This window comes from Acanthaster planci, linkage group LG16 (genome assembly GCF_054643075.1).
Source record: "Acanthaster planci isolate LZ-2023a linkage group LG16, COTS_SCS, whole genome shotgun sequence".
Lineage (NCBI taxonomy): Eukaryota > Metazoa > Echinodermata > Asteroidea > Valvatida > Acanthasteridae > Acanthaster > Acanthaster planci.
In genome coordinates, this window is record NC_141792.1 from 5543028 (window position 1) to 5566086 (window position 23059).

General features: G+C 40.5%; 2 protein-coding genes across 14 annotated transcripts in view; one reads left to right on the forward strand and one right to left on the reverse strand.

Annotated features, from left to right (window-relative positions):
• dcaf17 (DDB1 and CUL4 associated factor 17) overlaps positions 1-10244 on the forward strand; it is a 74269-nt gene extending 64025 nt beyond the window's left edge. For 4 of the 12 annotated variants that reach the window (XM_087147532.1, XM_087147528.1, XM_087147534.1 and 1 more), the window contains 2 exons: positions 522-692; positions 7070-10244. In XM_087147532.1, the coding sequence (XP_087003658.1) occupies positions 522-692; positions 7070-7183 (285 nt within the window). In that variant the 3' untranslated portion in view covers positions 7184-10244. Of the gene's footprint in view, positions 1-521; positions 693-2668; positions 2744-7047 lie in introns of those variants that run through there. The other 8 variants (XR_015428076.1, XR_015428077.1, XR_015428078.1 and 5 more) reach the window with 7 other exon arrangements.
• The window catches only part of LOC110985122 (guanine nucleotide-binding protein G(s) subunit alpha-like), a 32570-nt gene continuing 19491 nt past the window's right edge, over positions 9981-23059 (reverse strand). Inside the window, exons 12-14 of one of the 2 annotated variants that reach the window (XM_022245904.2) lie at positions 16123-16200; positions 15569-15642; positions 9981-13422 (exon numbers count right to left, since the gene is read on the reverse strand). In XM_022245904.2, coding sequence (XP_022101596.1) covers positions 13264-13422; positions 15569-15642; positions 16123-16200 — 311 coding nt within the window. In that variant the 3' untranslated portion in view covers positions 9981-13263. Of the gene's footprint in view, positions 15014-15568; positions 15643-16122; positions 16201-23059 lie in introns of both variants that reach the window. The other variant, XM_022245905.2, reaches the window with a different exon arrangement.

Below are 23059 nucleotides of genomic sequence, written 5' to 3' on the forward strand. Positions count from 1 at the left end.
TCCAGCCCACATTGGTGCAAGGGTGATCCTGGTTAAATTCAGGATTTATTTTTGTTTGTTGTAACAGGTTTTCTCAACTTTTCGGCTGTTCTGAAACCCTGTGATCCTTATTGTCAGCTTCTAGAAATGTTTTTTGAGGATGAAAATGTTGATGCTATATACTGCTTCCTTTTTGAGAGAATTTTCCCATTTCCCACTCCTCTCCGTCCAAAGCATGGGTGTTCATATGTGCCCCTGTTTGCTTCATTAGTAATCAGTCATTACCTTTGAAATTAGAAGAGGAGAACAAGAAGCTCACAAATCATTATTAAACTTCCTTTCATGTAAATTCATATGTTAGGGATGTAATATAAGAATACAAACTGATGGTTGCTAATGTCGTAGCCTTTACCACTCCATTTTGTTTTTTAACTTTCACATTACATCAGGGATAATGTATTATTCTTTAATCTGTTTCTAGTCCTATTCTAGCCTGAGGATTTAAACACTAACTTGGGTTTTTGTTTTCTTTATATTACCAGCAAATCAGAGACATTAGTTTTGACAGTGAACTTGACTTCTTGCTGGTGTCATTTGTAACAACCACTGGCTTTTCACCAGTAGGCACAAAAGGAGAGCTTGGAATTTACTGTAACCAGACAGGCCACCTGTTGAAGATGATGGACTTGGATATTGCTGAGTTTGATACACCGGTATGTCTTTTTTATGTATATATAATATAGAGGGATTTCACATTAGCGCCGTCTGTGCATATCTGCATCGAAACCGTGGCTCTCTGTGTTCAACTTCGTCGCGCGCCGCCCGCGGAGTCCACACAATATATGCTATCCGGTTCGAAAGTGTGACGCCACTTCAGTTTAAACCACGCCCACTGCTCAAGATACACAGCCATTGCAGGTACGTTAGTTCACGGTAAATTGTCGTTATTTTTTCTTTTGATTTCACATGTCAAGTAATTCTGAAAGTTTCTTCCACAAAAATGTGCAGCCTGAAAAGTTTGGATTTAACGTACCTTTATTTATTTTGTGTCTTGACTCCTTACTTTCAATCGTCTGATGGGATTTCAAGCTATTCATGGTGACAGACAACTAAGGTGGAAAGCTTGCAGTAGCACCATGCAAGGATATGATCTCTTTTGAGAGCTTTCCACCTTAGTTCAATCGTCTGATCATATTAAGAATTGAAGCTGACACATACAGCCTCGTTTTCAAATGCGGAAGTGTGCAGATCGACGCTAAAAGCATTGTATTGGGATCCCTCTATTCAGAGTTCTAAAATATTCATCGGTACAAACATTAATATTTGAGCAACTCAATATTTTAAACCACAAATTTGGCCCATGTAACAAAAAGCATTTGTAGAGCAAAACATTTTTATAACAGTATATTGAGTTTTGGTGGATTATTCTTTGAATAGTATAATGAATGTAGTTAAAAAATAGTGATAATAATAAAACCTTTTGGGACAGTGTATTTACATGCATGCACAAGTTCTAAACTCACATTCACACAAGTGTGTATTTGCCTGGAACTGGGGACCCCCTATTGTTCCTCTTTTGTTTGTACTCTAACTTTTTTAGAAGACTACCCATATGTTTTGTACGCAATTGTCAATCGGGGACCCTCTGTCAATCGGGGACCTTATTTTCTTCGATTGTTTAGGGTCCCCAATTGAATGCAGAAACAAACTCACACGCACACACTTGTTTTGCATACAAAGTGTGGAGATTCCTTTTTTTGTCCTGTGGTTAAGGTAAATGCTCCTTTTTCTCCTACTAGGATAACTCCTTCGAGCTAGATTTTTGTTGATGATTTCCTGGACTGTTTTTCTTCATTTTGCCACGGAAAACCTTGACCCCAAAATGCCTCTAAAACTGTTTTCATAGAGGGGAAGACGATTGTGTGGATGTGTGCAAAGCCACACAACACGTATTGTACCCTGCATTATATGGACTTCTTTTGTGCAGAGGTTCACACATGTATGACACGCCTGCACTCACATTTATATTCCAGTGGGTATTTCCTTTGTTGGTGTGCGTGTGTTTATTTCACGTTGAGGGGTACCAAAATCATAACAAGTGCCACACAAGGAATATTCATTGTCCTCATGGGGTACTGAAATGGTACCCTACAAGAATTAGAATTTCACAAAACAGATTTTTGAAGTTAATACTCAAAAAGTAGGAATTTCCAAGGTACATGTAGATGTATACTTATCAGTCACAAATGAAAGTATTGTACATGAGGGACATTCGGTGGAAGTATCAATCCAGGAACCCTGATTAAAATGGGAGCAATTTGAGAACACATTTTTAGTTTACTGCCTTCAACCTACCCAGATTACCAGTACTAATTGCATATTTCCTTATGCCATAATGCAGTTCACTAAATTCTCAATCAACTGATAGTGCACCCTCATCTCCCATTCCTAGTGGAATGGCTGCTATGTTCTTTGTCTTTTTTTTTTAGTCTATTACAAACGGACTTGTTTGCCGAGTTTTCAAGAGTTTTTTCATTCACTGTACAGCATTCTGTGACACTCCATCAACTGCTTCTTCCTTATAAACTATTCTTGATAGGTATAAAGCTTGTGGTAGGCCTTTTTTTCTTTTTGACTCCTTTTCCATGACATTTATAGATGTGTGTTTTACATCTCTTACTTATGACAGAAATAAAGATTGTGACAGAATGTCTCTTCCCTGCCACCTTTCACTGCATTTGGTTGTACATGTAGCTGTGCACATGTAAGTGTTTTTCTTTTGTATTGCCCTCTGTGTGTATTATATTAGATCACGCATTCCACAGAGACTGATTTTGGAACATCCCCCCCTCCTAGTTGTGCTCACGGTGTGGGCACCTGGTTTCTAGTTAGGGGCTGGTCCAGCATTGTACTGGGTAAACCTACCACCCCTGGCCCTTATGGCCAGGAAGTCAGCAGTGCCTACCCGCATCCTCCGCAGACCCAGTTATCACTCTGTGACCTTTGACCAGACAGGGTAGTCTCACAGCACTGCTGTGGGTAAAATACCATGCTCACCATGGCCAATCATCAAGTTTCTATGGCCAAGTTGTCAACAGCATTTACCCATTTCCTGTCCCGCCTAGGATTTTGCATCAGATATGGCAACTGGGGCCAGGCCCACTACAGCTACTGCTGCTCACCAGTCTCCAGCCAGATCTGTCGAGCCCCCTGCACTGCTTCACCACAGGGGCTTTCGGCCTCCTCCCTTGATCAGTCAGGTTGCTCAAGCTGCTGTGCCTGCCCTGAACTCTGGCAACACTCACACACAACGGAACCTCCCTATGGATACATCTCCGACAGCTCTGCCTAAATCTGGCTTTGGCATACCCTTCCTGATCAGAGTCCTCATCTAGGAAGAAATGCAAGACACAGACCCGATCTTCCTTGGACCGTCCTTCCAAGAAGAAGAAGCATGAAGATGATTCTCCTTCAACTAGGGAAGCACTCTGCACCATTTTGGAAACTAGTGCTGCAGCCGAACCCCCGAACTGAGCCAAAAATCATTGAACATGGCACTTTCAAACCGAACCGAACCAAACCAAACTGGTCTGTTCAGATGTTCGGCTTTAATGTGGCATGGCATTGCTAGTGCACAGAATGCATGCAAGAAAACTTGATAAAACCAAACACGATGAAAAATGGAAAACGAGTTATGCTGCATCGGCGCTAGCACTCAGCACATGTACATGCATATGTTTATGTATACACATGCTGTAAATGTACACATACAGTAAACATACAGTGGCCCTGCATCACGCGATGGTTGTAAAAAGCATGTGGTGAGAATTCACTAATAATCAACCGAGAACATGCAACATACGGCATTTCCGCTGCACAACGATTCTAAATTCTCACCACATCCAATTGTGCTGATGTATATCCAGATTTGTTTGCAAATCTCTGATAGCCACGCCCTTACATTCCATGTTAGGCCAATGATGTCTTAAGTGGCCGTGCAAAACGAATTTTGATTGGATGCTGATCACAGTCAGACTCGTGCTTGATCGAAGGCAACTCCAGAGGGAAAACTCATTTTGCCAGGTGGGCCGGTGCAGCGATCCAGGGCACAACAAGATTTGGTTTGAGCAGTGGCCTAATTTGCCTTTTGTTTGATCATGTTTGATCGAAGTCGTAGTGTGAATACGTTGCAATGGATTTTGCCATATCTCTAAGTTGTTCGTAAATCTCAAATAACAAAATGCTGTTATCCATTCAAAAAAGATTGATGGAAAATCGCCCCTTTGGCCACATGAGCGTCGTCCTCGGAAAGAATGCCGAAGGTTCTTTGAATACATCGAAAGCTATAGTTTGGTAGTTGAATCTGTTTTGTGAAAAATAACAAAACACAATTCGCTGGAAACCTAATTTCATCTTGTATCCTGCAAAGGTGGAAAGTCCCATTTGAGCATGCTGTTTTTTTTCTGTTTTCACATATCCTGCTATCATTTTGTTGAGTGATGCGTGGTCCAAACACAACCTCTTCTGGTTTGTAAAACACTGTCAGGAACTGTCACACCTCCGACGGTAACTTTCTAGGGAATTGTAACTCCTAAACAAAATTGCTTGTGGATGGGATGATGAGGAGACTCATTGCTTTTGTGTTAACATATTTTATACACGGAAGTACTCTATATGGCATGTTCATAGCGAGCTCTTCCATGTCTCAATGTGCATTGTATGTGTACATGTATGTGCACTTGTGTACATGTCCGCACCTGAACTGAACTGAAGTTCAGCAAAAAGTTGCCAAACCATGTCCGAATCAAACCCGAACCAAACCTTGGCACCTACTTGCACCACTATTGGAAACCTTGTCCACACTTGTAGAGCACTATCCTCCTCACCATCCAATCGCTGCGTACCCAGATCCGGAAATGTACTTGTGCCCTCTGCCCCGTTCATAAGACTCCGGGGCCAAACAGGAGAATCAGCCTGAACCACCACAGCAGCATCACAGAGAGTCAACACAGCATCAATGCTTAACGTCTGACTGAGACAATCACTGACCCGGATCTGCACACACCCGACTCTGCGGATATGATGTCTAATGAGGTGGAACCCCTCTCGATGGGCAGTCTATCCCCATGTGAGCCTTGCCTCTGTCTATTTCAGTGGAAAATGGTCCAAGTTCTGGGTTTCCCTTCTCCCAACTCTTCCTCCTGACACACTTCAAGCCGAGCAGGGACCCTCTCAGCTTGCAGATTCCGATGTCGATCCTGGCTCTTGCACACATAATCTGGTGGTCAGTGAGAGACAATCTTTTACAACTCAGAGACACCACTTGGTGATCAAGACAGATGCCTTGAACCTAGGCTGGGGGGAGTGTCTTTGTAACAAGCTTCTGACCTCTTGGGCCTAAACCTTCTTCTAAGCCCTCCTGCACTTCTGCTCATCATAGAAGATAAGAGGGTCTTGGTCTGATTAGACAATGCAACAGCAGTCGCATATATCAACCATCAGGGGGGCACACACTTTCCTCGCCTGTTCCTCCTAACCTGGCACCTTCTTTACTGGACCGTAGAACACTCTATCGGTCTATTTGCTGAACACATTCCTGGAGAAGAAAATGATCTGGTAGATGCTCTCTCTCGGGCCTTGGTCCATCGTACCGAGTGGATGCTCCAACCCAAGGTATTCAAGACACTGTTCTGCATGATAGACAGGCCCCATGTGGATCTCTTTGCATCCCACCTGAACACTCAACTCCCAACCTTCTGCACTTGATATCCACATTCCCAAGCATGGGCAACAAATGCTCTATGTGTCTCCTGGGAAAGACTTCTAGCATTCGCATTTCCACCTTTTTCGCTCATCCCCAGGGTGAAGTCTAAGATACAACAGGACACCTGGGTCATCCTCTTCATCGCATCATTCTGGCTAAGGTAGCCATGGTTTCCACAGATCGTCAGACTTCTGGTCAACATTCCCCTGATCATGCCACTTGGTCCGTACATCATCTTCCAACCCAGGTCTCTTATCTTACATCCAGACCCATCTCACTAGCACCTAACCTTGATCATACCACTTGGTCCGGACATCATTGACATTGTCCAGAGATCGTCCCAAGAAGGAAGCCTTTCTTTAGACACTGCCGCCTAGGCTACCAGAGAAACTGTCATCATACTCAAGCAACCTTTTATGGGAGTCGAGGTTTTGTCCCCCTTTTTAAGTTGAGAGTCCCTTATACTCATAATATCTTTGAATTATCTCCAACTATGTACGTATGGTAGTGCAACCTTGGCTACCCACTTCCTTGTTGCAGTGCTACTCTGCAATTAGTATTTGTAATCTGGGTAGGTTGCAGGCAGTAGACTCTTCCCCCACCTGGAGTGGGGCGAGTCTACTAGAGAATACCTACCCAGATTATCATTCTACCACCCTTCCTCCCACTCGGCCTCGGTGCTCATGTGCTTCGAAAAAGAGGAAGAACATGGCAGCCGTTTTGCTAGGCATTGTGGGAGATCAGGCCGCATTACCTGTTGATTGAGAATTAATAGCGAATGGAGTAATGGCTTTGGGAAATATGCAATTAGTATTGGTAATCTGGGTATGTATTCTCTAGTAGACTCGGCCCACGCTAGGTGGGGTAGAGTACACACTATTGAACAAACCTTCTTGAATCCTGTAGAGCCAGAGCTCTAACTCGTCTGTCATTGTCACTGGCAGTGTTGGACTTTAGGGTACCTTGTTGAAAGCAGAAATGCGAGGGCAACAAAATGACTGGTTTGGATTAGGTTTCTTTCTGTAAATAGCACAAGAATCTGCCTTTACAATGCTTTGGTGAACCACAGATTTCTAATGAGTCTTTATCTTGGTATACCTTTCAAATAAATATTGATTCACTTTTTCGTTATAACGTTACTGTAGTCACCATATTTTATTGTTTCATTTTAGGTTGTTGCTTTGTTTCAATTTCACAATCCACATTGAATCATAAACTTAATAGGCTGCATTGACTGCTCTTTTTTTACTGACTCTTCTTCAAAGTAAAATGTAAATTGTGTATTAAGAAAATTATTTTTGCAGACTTCATTTTACCTTCCTGCAGAGCTGTCCAACCTTAATAGAAATGGACATGGACTTCATGGTACACATCTATGAAGGTGACCATAGGGGTAAAATGACATGTTCTTTGTACCGGCTAGATCGGCCCATGGAATGAGAAGAGCATGACATAACCCAGCATTCACATTCTACGAGACACACTGCACTGAGGCGAAGACCACCAAACACTTATCACTGATGCTATTCTATATTGGCACCAGTGTCAATTTGTTGACTTTAATATTCAGGAACCTGTAAAGCTGCCCGAATGAGATTAAAGTTTTAGACTACATAACAAAAATGACAGCTAAAATTGTTTATGACAGTGAAACAGTTTCAAGACTATCAAGAATGAAAACTGCTGAAGAGGTTATTATAAAAGGAAAGCATATCACCAGCTTTAATTGTAAGCAATTAATCAACTAACATTTTGTGATACCACAGTGGCATTTTCATTTTCAAGTTTATCACGTATATAAGTGAACCAAAACTAAGCAGATTTTGGTAAATGGTTCTTTCATGATGGATGGTTTTGTTTTGGTGAAAGGGGGATGTGTACTTATAGTTGATTTTGATTTTTCATATTCATATATATATATTCAAAAGATATTTCCTGACCCTCTTATTTTAAGACAAATATACATCTAAGAAATCTTTTATAATTTTGACAAAAAGCTTAACCGACATTGCTTTAAACAGTATTTCTCAAGGTACATTTTAAATGGTAGCTGTAATCAATTTAACAATAATGATAACAGTAATGGATATTTATAATGCTCTTATTTCCACCTCAAGAGATGCTCATGGCACAGTAAAATCAGGAAAAGAAAAACATAAACTGATAAAAACTTGCAGTTAACAAAGAAGTGAGTTTTTGAAACAAAATTGTCACCCCATGAATTGTATAGGGAACAGCAAACAACAAAGAATCAGAAAATCTTAGGCACCTTTGGTTTAATACAAACCTTCACAATGCACCTTTGTGTCCCAGGTAACTTTATTTTCAACTTTTGTTTCACTCTTTTAGAGGGTGCTTTACTGCCTTTTTCATTTTTATGCTGTGTATGTACATATTTATGAGCAAAACCGCAATGTCATCCGAGGAAGAAAGCGTCAGTGCTGATATGTTTGTACAGAAGGTCCTGCACTTTATAGTAGATTTTAAGGGACTAAATTTTCTCTTCATGAATTCATTGTTGTTTATGCACATAGCAATAAGCAATCATTAGTCCCTTTTCCATTTTCAGTAAGCAAATTTAAGGTTCACAATTTTAACAGAAAAACCTATACGCTGAACTGTGTCTCCCTTAGATAACATCACAGCAACAGTGCCCTCATTTGCCTGGGAAAGCATGGATTATTGTGTTTTAAAAAGTGCCCTTTTCAATGCATTTAACCAAATAAGAGTGTGAAAGAATTTTCAAGTAAGTTTTCAAATTGCAAAGTTTTGTGTCTCAGAAAAATTAATTGTAGCTACACTTTAAGGGAACTTCTATAAATGACATTGTTAAAATTGTATCTTTAATTGACACTGTTGTATTTGCATACGTCATAAAGGTTTCATAAGATTATGTAATACTGGCATTTTTATAAGATGTAATTTTTGGCATGGGAAGATAATTTTTTTACATCAGGTTTTTTTCCCCGTATAAACACTGTATACTCCTTGTTGAGTAAGGGCTTATGGAAAAATTGTACATTTACTTAAACCTTTACTGGTGCAGATGTCTTGTTACTCAAACCACTAAACTTGTTTGGGTTAGCCTGGCCTGTCTGAATCAGATAAGCAGTGGATACCAGCAAACATTTTATAAGATATATGTTGTTTGTATTGGTAATTATTAATTTAATTTTTTTTAATCTTATACTGAGGTCTATTTTACACACACCTAGTCAAAGACCCCAGGTTTGTTCCTACTGCAGGTTTTACAGTGAAAGGTTGGCAATTTGTCACAATATACATGTACATTGTTATTTTTGAAAAATGCCTTTTCATGTACTGTTTAAATTTTGGAGAGATACCCTATTTCATTGGTGCATTTGATTAATAAACTATTGCAAAATCTTACAGAAAGTTTTCAAAATTATTTCACTCATTTTGTAAACAAAGATGGAAGTCTTGGCTATTGTAGGATTTCACATATGTGTACAGTTGCAAATGCAGATGGTGATGTGTTTAAGATGTGCACCTATGTTGTAACGAGTCACTATTATTTGGTGACTCAAGTCCAGTCATTTTAAGTGTGACTAAAGTTGAGTCAAGTCATTCAGTCAAGACGTCGAGTCGACTCACTTTGTGTGGTCAAGTTGAGTCAAGTACTAGGCTTGTTAATTTGATTCACAAATTTTTAACAAAATACAATTAAAAAAATACACGTTAGTCATTTTTTAATTTTTATTTTCATTTAGACATACTGAAAATGAATTAGGGTAGCAGGTATCTAGCCATCTGAAATTTTGCTTTTAATTTTTTTGAGACTTGAGTCTTATAAGCTTGTACTTGGGTCGAGTCTCCATGAGATATTTGAGTCGAGTCATTTGGTTACAGAGACTCGAGTTGAGTCATTTACCCATCTGGACTCGAGTCAAGTTGAGTGGCCAAAAATTGTGACTCAAGTCAGACTCGAGTCAAGTCCTTGACTCGAGTCATTACAACTCTGATGTGCACATACATGTTCTGCAAACTTGTCTGATGCCACTAACATCTCTCTATGCAATCCAAACTTGGTAAATCAGCAAATTGGAAAAATGGAGCAAATGTGATCTGCAGATAGACCTGCCTGTTTTTCCGAGGAAGATTTATTTTGAGTTAAAAGTAAATATTAAGAATTTATTGATTTTAGCCATGGACCCTGAGTCTGACGAATATGAAAAATCAGTACTAAATGAAATAACAATCATAACAAGTCATGAGCTTTGTGCTTGTTTTCAGTGGAGTTTAAGAATAAGAATTTATTGATTTTAGCCATTGACTCTGAATTTTACAAGTATGAAAAATCAGTATTAGCTGAAATAACAATCTGAATTTTTTTGCAGATCCTCTGTTCATGGAAAATCCTTTATTCCTTGGAAACCTTTCATAAGCTGCCACAAAAGGCTTATACTGAATATTTACTGTTTGATATAATAAATGCAATAAATATGAAAAGTGTGGTGTTTGATGAGTGCTATTACTACAACTCTTTTCCTTGATTCCTTTTTTGTTTCTTTCGAAGTCATGTTACTTCCATTATGGCAGGTCCTCAACCAAAACTGTAGTATTGTTCCCATGCATAGGGGGATCTGTTTAACTTCAGGGTTGTCGGGTCAGCCCATGGGACCAAATGCAGCAGGGTGACTTGCATTTTTGCATTGAACACATGCATTTACATGCATATAGTTTCTTCAACGTCAAAGATAATTTACGGATAAGGTTTGTGTCTGAACATAAACTATTTCAAACACACATAGAATATTCTTCAATTTACGTACTGAAAAATGAACTATAATGTACACTGGACCACCATAAAGAGGAAAAAGAAGTTTTCAATCTTCCTCTCCAACATATTTAAGTATTTGTGAATGTAAATATTGACACATCAATAACCAGTATATTAAATGTAGAAAAATGGTTTTCCGGTTCATACCATGTAAGACTACCTTACATAATCTATCTCATGTTAAGTGATGGCTCACTGAGGTTCAAGATTTGCCCATCCCCAAAAGGGAAGCGAGTCATTCAGAGACAGAGGATAATGGCAACATAAGGAACCTGCTGCATAAGTCAGTCCTGTCCAACAGTTTGGTAGGCAGGAATTAAACTTTTTGAAGCACTGAAAATTTGAAGTAGACCATTTATCTAATTTTTACGTTGCAAAACTACACTGTACAGAAAACATAATTAACATGCTTCCTTTATACAATTTTTACACTTGAAAATGATTTGTACAAAGCTTTTATGAAGGAATAAATACCTCTACCTAGGAAGAGCACTTTTGTTTAGTTTACCAAAAATCTTAGTATTTTAACCAGGGGGTGGGGGTATATATCCCCCACTTTTTGAGGTGGGGGATGGGCTATGGTACCCCCCCCCCTTTTTGTGGTAAGCCAAATATTAAAGTGGATTGTGAAGAACTGCATGTAATACGAACTCGATATCACTCAAAAAAAAGGACAAAGAATGTCAAAAAGCCATAAATATGCCATTTTGAATACATATGACAGATATACATCAGTATCATGAACATTACCTTCTGTATTATACACATGGACTGGCAATGAGGTCACTAGTGCATGTCTGTGTCCCTGAGGGACTGTCAGTGACCGAATTTGGCCAGTCCATATGTGTTTTATAACACACCCAAACTACAAAAATATTCTTTCAGGGTTTGAACTATTTCATCTCAACTTTCAATAGCACTTCAAAAATTGCCCCCCCCCCCAAAAAAAATTAAAGGTTCTCTTTAGTGTCCCTTGACGCAGTCTAATTTTGAGTGGTTACATTCATCAAGGAAAAGAATTCTTAAAGGATTTTAACTGTTTAAATTTAACTTTTCACCCAATACCAATTCAAAAATTGGAAAAACTGAAGATTAATTTTAATCTCCATAAAAGCAGTCTAATTTTGAGTTGCTGTATACAATTAAGGAAAGAAAACTGGTTCAATTCAGAAGAACCTCCAGAGGGCGCAATAACCGCAATAGTACCTAACTGGGCACCAGTCTCTGGAATTGATGTGTGTGCAATGTCTAGATGCATATTGAGTCACAATGACATCAAATTCATGTATTAACCCATATTGGTGAACCACACGTGATCATATTTCAACTAACTGGGATAAAGAACCAGGAAGAGGTGTGTGATAAAGTTATATGGTGTCACCCATCACCCCCCACTCTTCCCCATCCCCCTATTTCCAGCACAAATTTCTGATACTGCTAACTAACATTTTATTTCCATATTGATGATGCTACTCTACATGACATAGTTTACATCTGTACAGTATGTTTATGATGGGCTTTTTGCTTCGGACTCGCACAATTAGAGTTTAAAGGGAATTCAAGAAAAGTGACTCATTACAAAATTATTTTAGCATTGTCCAATTCTACTTGACACAGCAAGAATACTATGCATTACCTTCTCTGGCAATGATCCGGCAAGGATCAGACCTTTTTCAATCACAACTGTATTCACTCCATGGTAACTTGAGCTCAAAAAAAGTTATAAACTGCAGGTCATTGTTAAGATGGCTTCTTAAAAGAGAAACAACCATCAAAGAAGACTCACAAACTCACAGTTCACATTTCTTTGGTAATGTCTGGGTTTAGTGTCTTAAATTGATTTCCTCATTCTCACACAGGTTTGTTTTCATTTTGCACTGTTGATCTCAGAAACCCCTTTTTAACGTGCCTTCATATTTATTATCACTGTAGAACTTTGATCTCCAACACTGTGATTGTAACATGCAGTTAACTTAGACCAGCATGGGGTACAGGAAGGTTTGTTATTAGCTTTCTCCTGTTTTTTTTTCATTGAAATATAGTAGTCAAAGAAAGTACAAATTAGAATGGCCCATTTGGACAGTTAAAGTTTAAGCTGCTGTGATCCACATACAATCAGGCAACTTACATGTATTGACAAGTTTGATCTGCTACTACGCCTCTGTATACCAGCTAGTGGTACTGCTAGTACTTGTAATAATACATGTACATGTATAAACCTCTGAATAAGGTGCACTATGCCAATTGATCTAAAGTACCTTTAAATGGTAGCATATTTTATTGTACACACATTACGAAAATAATGTTCTCTTTTTTATTTCAGCATCCCAAGATGTTGGCTTTGTTAAAGCTAATAAGGTTTTGAATTATTTGTTGTGTGTCCTGCAGACACATGGCAGAAGGGTGTTCAGGCTTTTATTATTGACACAATTCACACTATTACAGCTTGCTTTATTATAATATTATATCTATTGCAATATTATATCTTTCAGAGAGCCTACTATGTTGAGTGAAATACGATGAAACGTGCATTACATGGTAATATTGACAAACTAAGCATCATAACATAGTAAACAAAAGAAACTTAAATCAGAGATTAAAATGGTGTGTAAACAAAATGTTTGTATACCAAGTCCAAGACACTGATATGCCAGCATGGGCATGAAGGCAGCATATGGTTTGATGAGCATGAACATCAATCTGGGATTCTCTATGACATCTAGCGAATTATACCAGCTTTGGCAAGATGCAAGCGCTGTATCATGTCTTTGCAGGAGTCAAAAACAATGCTGATGTTTTCTGAACTGACAGCAATAGTGAAATGAGGATAGCAGTGCTTAATGAAGTGATGCTCTTTTTTATCACCAACACTAAGCTCCTGGAAAATAAAGGGGAAAACAAAAATCACAAAACATACGCGAGGTTACTCTCTGGAAAATTTGAACTCCAGTACAAAGGAGTATAGTGATGGGAATGGGCAAGTAACATGAAGGTATAATGAAGGCAAGAGGATTTGGTATTCAGGCAGTATGCCTTAAAAAAATGATTGAAAATAAAGCAAAATGAAATTCTGACTTGTAAGGTTAAGGCTGTGCCTGCACATAAGTGATGTGGATAAGATGAATTAGACTAGAGTGCAAGAAACCATTTGATAGGCATTTTATACACGGCCATTCTGAAAATTTAAGTTTGGTGATAAAACATAAGGATAGAATTTTATGAGTTGATTTTGCAAAGTTAATTCCCATCTAACTGATTCTTGAATACAAGATTCTTATTTCTGTTCATCAGATGTACGTACTTTATCCTTGTATGAAAAATGGATATAAATTTAAGATTTTCTATCATAAACTAACCAGTGTATAATGAAACTGAGTAATGTAATTTTTTTTTAATTCTGAGAGGAACTCTAAGTGGAATAATTTAAATAAAATGCAATGTATCCATGAGATATTATATAAATATCAAAAACATGATCACTGCTATTAATAAGAGTCACACAATATGTAAATGCACAATTTGTGCTACTCAGGTGCTCGTAGAAATGGCTCTTTTAGAGTAAGTACTTGAGTATGTTGCTCATTTTAGTTTATTGGTTATCACTCGAGCGTGAGTGGAACATGGAATAATGTATCTGTGTCCCGTTTATCACGAGGCTGAAGGCTGAGTGGTATTGGGACACTTAGGCACTACATTATTCTGTGTTCCACGAGTGTGAGCATGCTAACAAATTAATCTTCAAGCAAACTTGACTTGCAATAAACTTGTAATAGGGACCTATGTTCACAAATGTGCCAACTTTGAATTCAAAGTAAATTTTGCAGATGTGTGTGTTGCTCTTAGTGTAAAATAGTGAGCATTGAGTAGAAAAGCGTATTATGCGGGGTTTGATATGAACCGTGCACTACAGTTAGGCCTACACATCACACATTTTTTTGCCATGGAACAACCAATCAGAACTGAGAATTCAAGTTTGCTTGAAGACAATATTTCATGCAACTGCTCCTGAAGAATAAAGTGTGTCATGGTTACAGGGTGTATCGACAACTTATAAATCATTTAGAGGCAAGGTATAAGGAAAACAACAGAAGACATCATGCAAATTCATGGAACATATTCTTGCCACCAAGAGATTTGGGAAGGGAAACAATATCTGCCCTACTTTCTCACCCCAAGGATAAATGCCTACTAGAGAGCATTAATGTTCTTTTGCTACAACATGATAGAGTTCTGTCCACATACACGTGTCGTGAGCATTGTTTCAAGGGAATTCTTAGTAATCTTTTCCCTTTTTTGAAGCCCTGCTGGGGTAATTATAATAAATTAAACTTCTTGAGATGTTCTCTTTGTATCATGTCTTCACAATCATGAAAGACACGTTTGATATTCTCCTGATCCACAGCACATGTGTAGTGAGGATAGCATCCTTTCTTAAACCTTGTATCTTTGTTTATCCTTATGCTGATGTTCTGAGGAGATAATGTAAATTGTATGCATAAATAGACAAGAACAATAACTCATGTAGTTTCAACTTTACACTTTAAATATGACAAATACTTACTTTTGAAAATAATTCAAGTTCATATAATTTAGGTTGCAGCATCATAATTACAGGAAAAATATAAGATGTTAAATTTTGCTATTATCACTGAACAGAAATAACTAGTAAGTGATATACTGTGTGCAATTTTAAAGCTGATCAATAGCTAATAGTGCATGGTGGCTTAAAATTAAAAACTGGTTGAAAACAAGTTGTTAAAGCTGGAACTTAACACAAAGCAATACAATCCAAGGCATGTCTTCTCTGAGTCCCATGGGATCTATGCATTTACAACAGTTACCTAGCACCGCCTACCTTTGGGCTGACTCTACTGGTTGACTGGTATTTTGTGTTATCAACTATTCACTTATTTATGGCAGCTGGAACTTGTGATAAACGGCGGTCTGTCTGTTCTTGAGGGGGGGGTTAAATGCATGATACACATTTTTAGAGCATTTATAGGAAAGTGTCTTGATTTACATACCTGGAATTTGGTTTTGATGAAACTTTTCGCCTTGAAAAATTCTTTACTCTCGCTGATATTCAGTGCAGGGAACACTGAAAAGCAAATGGTGATGTTGTACTGCTTAATGCTTTGGAATGTGTAAAACAAAAGTGATTAAATTTATGCCACAGCCACATGCTGCTTTCCAGAGGTGGTCACAAGTCAATTTTTGCAAGTCTCAGTTTAGTCACAAGTCAATTTGGTCTAAACACAAGCAAGTTACAAGTTTTTTCGTCCAAGTCTTGCGATGTGTAATTTCAAGCCACAGCCAACTGTGCCCAAAACTAGCTACAAGTTTGTGATACATACTGAAAGACATTTTGGTAAAACCTTTAACTGTTTTGGTGATTGTTTGATATTGTTATAGCAAGATAGCTGTCTAAGCCTGTTAAATGTAAGGTGTGGTAGGTAAAGCAGCATCCCTGCCCTGCAGTGAAACCTTGTCTGCAAAGTTAAGGATTGTATTTCGTTAGAGTGGATGACAAGATCAGTGACTTTTAGGTACATGATTCAATAGTTCTCATGTGACTTACTTGATTCTCGTCGCCTTTGTTCGGCTCTCTTAGTCTTAGTTGAAAAGCAGCACCAACCTTCAGGAGGTTCAATGGTTTCTAGTGTAGAAAAAGGTATATTAGTTGTGTTTTTTCACAAAATTAAAGTTAAATGATATTGGCTAATATAAGTATGTATACTGAATAATGCCATAGTGTAAACATACAAAAGTGACTCTTAATTACATTCTGCATCTCCTGCAAAGAGTTGTTACAATGGTCTATTCCAACATTCATCACTGGTGTTGAGTAATATAGGGCCATGAGCAAGAAGTTGTGCTACTATCTCACTGTGGTGAGTAACCATCCTGCTGCAGCAAGTTATCTCACCATGGCAAGTTATTGTCCACTGAGTATCTGTCTCAATGTACAAAGGTAGGAAATTGCCGCAGTGAGATGTCAACTTGCCATGGCGAGATTGCTGCTGTAAGATACTCACTCTCTGCAGATTTCCCCAAATGTTGTTGGTCTTTGTGTTTCTGATTCGGTGAACAAGCATTTGGGAAAAACTCGGCTGTTAACTTATTTCTGGATTCAGAAATCTGTTGGAGGGGCAACTTTCAAGCAATTTTTTGTAATATTTCCCTGTTTGAAATGAACATTTCATAAAAAATATGTTTATAGCCTGACTCTCGGGTATCTGTTTTTAATCTATCTTAAGGGTAGATTTACTATGAAATGTTTTATTCTGCTTTCATCCCAAATGTGCAAGTTCCTTTGCGTCTGATTCTGTTCGCTAAAATCTTTATCAACCGTAGTGTGCCCTTAAGTCCAATGATGAATGGTGGAGCAGTCGCCATGTTTGTCCTCCTTTTCCTTAATGGATTCTTAACGAACATGTCATTTTTGGTATCTTTGAGTTTTTCGAGTTTCCGATTTGCTATCACATTCCTGTGTTATTTTGATCAACTGTAACGTATTGTAATAAAAGTTCATTTAACATATTGATGTATTTTTCTTGATTGATGTGTATCTTCTTGTTTTTCTCGGTATTTTCTTCCCTCTTTATGTGTATGCATTTCATAGGTTCTCACATTGACTCTATGTTGCTGTAACACCGAGTAATATACATAGGGTCAACACAGGGCAACCTTGGGATTGTTGAGGGCTCTGCGAGGTCAGTGGTGTGAGTGATTCGATTCCACGGTCCCTCGCTTTCCCAGTATATATAGGGTCAATGGGGCAACCCTGGGATTGCTGGGGGCTCCATGAGGAGGTGCGTGTGATTCGATTTCATGGTCCTCCACTCTTCCCTATTAACCGATAATAATAATAATTTATTCATTTATAAAGTGCAAATTTCGTAAAGATATGTTCAAATGCACTATACAATGAAGACATTAAGCGTGGAACAATGAATACATTTAAATGTGGCTGAGCCAATGGCATACAAGGGTGCCTCGGGCAGCCACCAAATGACCAAGATTCACTAACGTCAGTGAAGGGGAGACAGTAAGAGGCAGTTACAGTTTTAGAGGTGGGAGGAAAACCCCAGAGGAATATTCTGGATAAAACCCACAGAGTCAGGTAGGGACTGAAAACCCAATCCACATGTGGACTAGGCTGGGAATCGAACCCGGGACCACAGAGATGGAAGACGAGGAAAGAACTACCTTGCCAACCGATAGGAGTCAGTCTGCAGAAGATCGAGTGGCATTCCAGCTATACTTGTGATTCCGTGCTAATTCCTGCTGGCAGTAACTAGTTCAGGGTTAGCCGCATTTCAAGGTGTCTGAGAGTCTGAGTGCATGCAATATGCAGATGCTCAGTTCCCTAAATCTACCACTGCAGTCAACAATAGTGCAGAGTGGTGCTGCACTCGGTGTGACTGCAGCAGCTGTGCAGTGAATTCATCTTAATGTTTTCTGTCTTTATTAACTTCTTATAATCTTTACTAATAACTTTGAAGTTATAGATTTAGACTTTTAATAGTAACGATTTTAGCACTATATTTCGTACTTAGTGAAAGAGACTACCTTTGTTTTTTGTTACACATCATGCCACGACCTTGCACACAGGTCTGCCAGTTGTGAGTGTATTCCAGTGTGCATAGCACCCTCTCTGTGGAGACCACACTGACCCACCAGTATGGTTCACAAGGCCCCGAGCCGGGACGGCCCCATGCCTCCTGCACTGGCCGAGCCGACTGCCTCACACCACATGCCGCCATTTTCAGACGTCCTTTCAACCAGTGCTCCCGGACATGACATGGACACTAGTCCCTCCTGGGCCGACACCCAGTTGCCATCCAAGGCGGCCCCTGCGGAGACAATGCCGGGCCACATCCCAGGCAGCAGAACCTACCGGCCTCCTCTGCCATCGTGTAACGGTCTCATTTATCCGGCGTGCTCGGATTTCCGGCAGAACGCCTCTGTATGAATGAGCATGTTGCTGCAACATGCTCATTTATTCGGCATGCTGATTTTTCCAGTTGCGTACATGTACATATGTACACTGTGGTTGCACATTTGGCATGCACGGTGGCTTAGGCATACAAAGAAATATTATGATGATGAGACTGGGAGATCGGGGAATTACTTTGACTTTGCCGCCTTCACGCAAGAGATCTCTGACTGGTGCATTCATTATACATGCACATCATGTATATATACGTTGCGTTGAACCATAATGCGGATGTAGGAGAGCTATCCACGGTCAGTACATGTAAATATGCAACCTCAGTCTCGTTGGTACGATCTTGCAACGCCATACGCTGGTTCCCAACATGCCTTGAGCGATTTCAACTCGAACACACATGCAGCCCATGTAGACGAGGTTGTTAGGAACTCAGCACACCCATAACAGTACAAAGTGGGACTTACTAAGCATACGTTCGAGTGCTAGTTTGGGTCGCTCAGCAGTGTTTGGTTAATGCCCGGAAATCCAATCATACCAGATAAACAGTCTTCCCGCAAAATGCATCCACATCCACCTCCTACAATCTGATCTTCTCATGATGGCTTCATCCCTTCAACCTGCTTGGCCGGGTTTCAGCCTTGACTACACCTCACATTCTGCTCCCAGTCACTGTGCCAAATATGACTTCCTTCATTCTACCGACCAGCCTCAATCATAACAGGATACGCCTTCCAAAGACGAAGACATTACCTCTGCAGCCAACCTTACTACTCTGGAGGCACGTCTCTGTCTTCTCCAGAGAGATATGATTCAGATTCTAGGCCTGCCTTCCAACCCATCCACGGCTGAGGCCCAGTCAAATGCCTCCTTCAAACGCCACCCTGCTGGAGTAGAGGCATCGGCTCTGCTCTTCCTCGAGCTGCGGATGGACCACTCATGCCTCAAGATGTTTAAATTCTCACTAGCATGAAGCAGTGGCACCTGTACCCCTTCCCCCAGAGCACCAACTTATTTCCAATTCAAAGATTTCAAGAATTTCAAGAACTTCAAATATTTTCTCTCTCCCCCTGAGATCCCTACTGAGCCCAAGGATAAACTGTTCTCCAATGCTCAGAAGTCCACTGGGAAATCCCCTTTCAAAGACAAGCCTAGGTGTACCTTTGAAGCTACTGTCTCCAGACTTGACAGAGCTTCATGGCAAGGTCTCTGTACTGCCTTTATGGCTCTCCTGTCTGAATACCTGGCCTATGCCTGCAAAGAAGACTTCGCCCATGACCCAAGACTTAGTAGCCAGTGCATTCCGAGTGTTTGATGAGAATATAAATTCTATCTTTCAGCAGTTTGTACATATCTCCATTCTAGCCACTTCTGCATGCAGATCCAACACCTTGGACACCATGAACATCCCCTAAAAGGAAGTCATGTCGAGACCCCAGGATCTCCCTCTTTACAGCATAGACCTTTTTGCCAGGAAGTTCATGGAGATGATGGCGACTGAAGCTAAGCAGATCCACTCGACCTGCAAGCTTAGTTTTCATGAACCTCCTCTGCAAGTCCCTCCCTGCTAGTCCCGTATAGATGACTGCCGGGCTTGACCCTTCAGCTCTCCGCATCATGGGTACTCAGGGTCATCTCTGCCCTTTCTTCAGTCTAGCCACCAGACAATCATCTTTTCAGTCTGCCAAGCCACCTCAGAAGAGCTCTAAGGGGAAATGTAATCCAACATCCCTTCCCAGCCGGTCTGAAGAGCATTCGTTGCTCAAGCCTGCGGGTGGTAGAATCTGTTGCAGAACATTGGCAGATGGGCCTTCTTCACTGGAGCAAACAGGCTGATGTTTGGCTTCTCCACTTTGGCGAAGATGTGTTTGACCACGCTGGCATACAGTGTCCACTTCACTGAAAGTATTTTCCAATAAGAGAGGGCATCTGCGATGGAGTTGTCAACACCGGGGACGTGGGTCACCTAGAGATCAATACCCTGATACTGATCCCATGGGAGCATCTGTCCTGTCAGGAGGCATTGGCGAGGTGAATGCTTGCCCTCCTAACAATTGATGTATGACACCTCCATGTTTTGTCCAAGAGTATGAGGATGCATTTGCCCATGACACTCGAGGGAAGGACTTCGGCCTACGCCTTTCCTCCAATATCCCTGATACCAGCGGTGCTCGCCAAGATCAAATGGGAGCAGTGTCCTGTTCTTCTCAATGCCCCCTCTGGCCTTGCCAGCCTTGATCCCTCATCTAACCAGACTACTTGTGGAAGCGCCGATCATTCTTCCCACCAGACTGGATCTACTCCACCAACCAAAGCCAGGCATTCTCTACCCTCATCCAGCGTACCTACACCTAGCTGACCTGCTGTTCATTGTCAAACGATCCTTCCGGTCAGCAGGACTTTCTGATGAAGCTGCCAAGATGACCTCAAAGAGTCGATGCCAATCTATGCACAGCATCAACGACGCCAGATTACAACATTTTACTTTGTGGTGTACAGAGCAAGGTCTTGCTCCGACCGAAGTTTCTATGACTACTGTGGCTGATTTTTTCATGCATATGTTCAAGTAATATTTTCGAGTGTCAACCATCCACAACTACTAGTCAGCTATCGCTGCTGTATATGACGGCTTCCCCAATGGTATGACCATGTCCGACAATGATGCCCTTAAACACCTCCGAGAAATGTTTCTTGAACGTCCTCCTACCAAGCGACTAATTACTTCCTGGGACCTGTCAGCTGTCCTTCAACTGCTTGCTTCCCCCCTTTGAGCCTCTCAGCAAAGTGACAGTGAAACTGGCATTTCTACTAGCAGTTACTACCTCATGCTGAGACAGCAAACTGAAAGCCTTGTCCATCACTGACGGTCATATCTGATGGGAACCCCATAGTGTTCATCTCATCCTTGCACTGGGATTCCTCACTAAGAACCAGTCTTTCTCCTTCCACACTCCTGATATATTTGTGCCGGACATCACTAAACACACTGGGACCCCAGACAACAAGCCATGGTGCCCAATGCAAACTCTTAAAGATACTGGTGCCTAGTGCGAACTTTGAAATAGTGCCTAGCCAGAACCAGAGAACTCAGAGGTATCAGATCGGAACCCTTCGTAACTACGATAAAGCCTTACCGAGCTGTGACCAGAGAGACTATAGCTGGCTGAATTCTTCGGAGAATCAAACTCAATGCCTCATAAGGGCTTATGATATTTGGCCAGTATGGACCTATGGTGGTCCTACTTCCGGGTGTACTGGTGGAGAAGATATGCAAGATGGCATGCTGGAAGACCCCATCTACGTTCATTACTGTGTACTACCTTACCAATGTCTTGGTCTTGCAAAGGGGCTCCTCACATAACAGGGCTGTCCTGACATTGGCCACATCAACACAGAAGAGCACCTCATCAGAGCGGTCTACCACAGGAACTGTCTTATGGCTCCATTACCTAGTTAGTCCGCACTATGGTCCTTAAGGTTTATATGTTTCTACACACTTTTATGTAGTGCATCCTCACCACCCCCCACCAAGGGAGGGGTGCTACTCTGCATATTTAACAACTGTTTGGGGTAGGATGAAAGCAGAAAACTTCTCCCCGTAGGAATATGGGTGAGGTCTGCTATTGAATACCTACCCTGTATTGTCAGCTCCCTCCCATCCTTCCTCACTTTTTGCTCAGACGGTTCTAATAGCGGAAAAGGAGGACAAATGTGGTGGCATCTCCATTGTGCATCATGGGACTAGAGGGCACACTACAGTTGATCAAGATTTTAGCAAATAGAGTCAAATACAAAGGTATTTGCATATTTAGCAACTGTTTGGGGTAGGTATTCAGTCGCAGACCCATTCACATTCGGGGGGGGGGAGAAATTATCCAATATTTCAGATCCACATCAATCTAAGAAGAAGACAGGAAAATCTTGGGACATTTCTTTGCGTGGGAATGTGTTGGGGGGCCTTCACAGATGCTCATAATAGGCAGGCACTAAACTACATCTTTGCCTCTGATGGACCATGCATGGACTCGGTTTTAGAGGGTGAATTTTGGAGTTTTTATCGTCTCAGTTTAAAGAGCAGTTCAATTGCAATTCAGGCAATTTACAAATAGTGTATCTCCACGAGTTTGCAACACATTGACCAATCAAAAAGCACAAAATCTGTTGACCCTTTCCAAATGTGCATTGGGTTGACAGATTTTTCGTATTGTGATTGGCCAAGGCATGTCAAAACTCTTGGACGCGCACTACTCTGAATCACCCATATTGGATGTTACCAAAACATACGCTTTATTTTGTGTATGCTTTAGCATGGTGTCTTGATTCTGTCAAAGGTACTTGTAACTGTAGGGCATATTCAGCATTGCTGCCTGCTGTATGACTGTGTGAGCTTTTGGGTAAATCCAATGTGTTGCTATTTGATGTACATACAGCCATGGAGAATTGTTTGGGAGAGGAGAAATATGGAGCATTGCAAAACCAAAAGTGGCACCTGAAAAGAGAGAGTACAGTGGGAGAAATTCACCCAACAGCATAGGCTGTAGATAAAGTTCATTTGATAGTAATA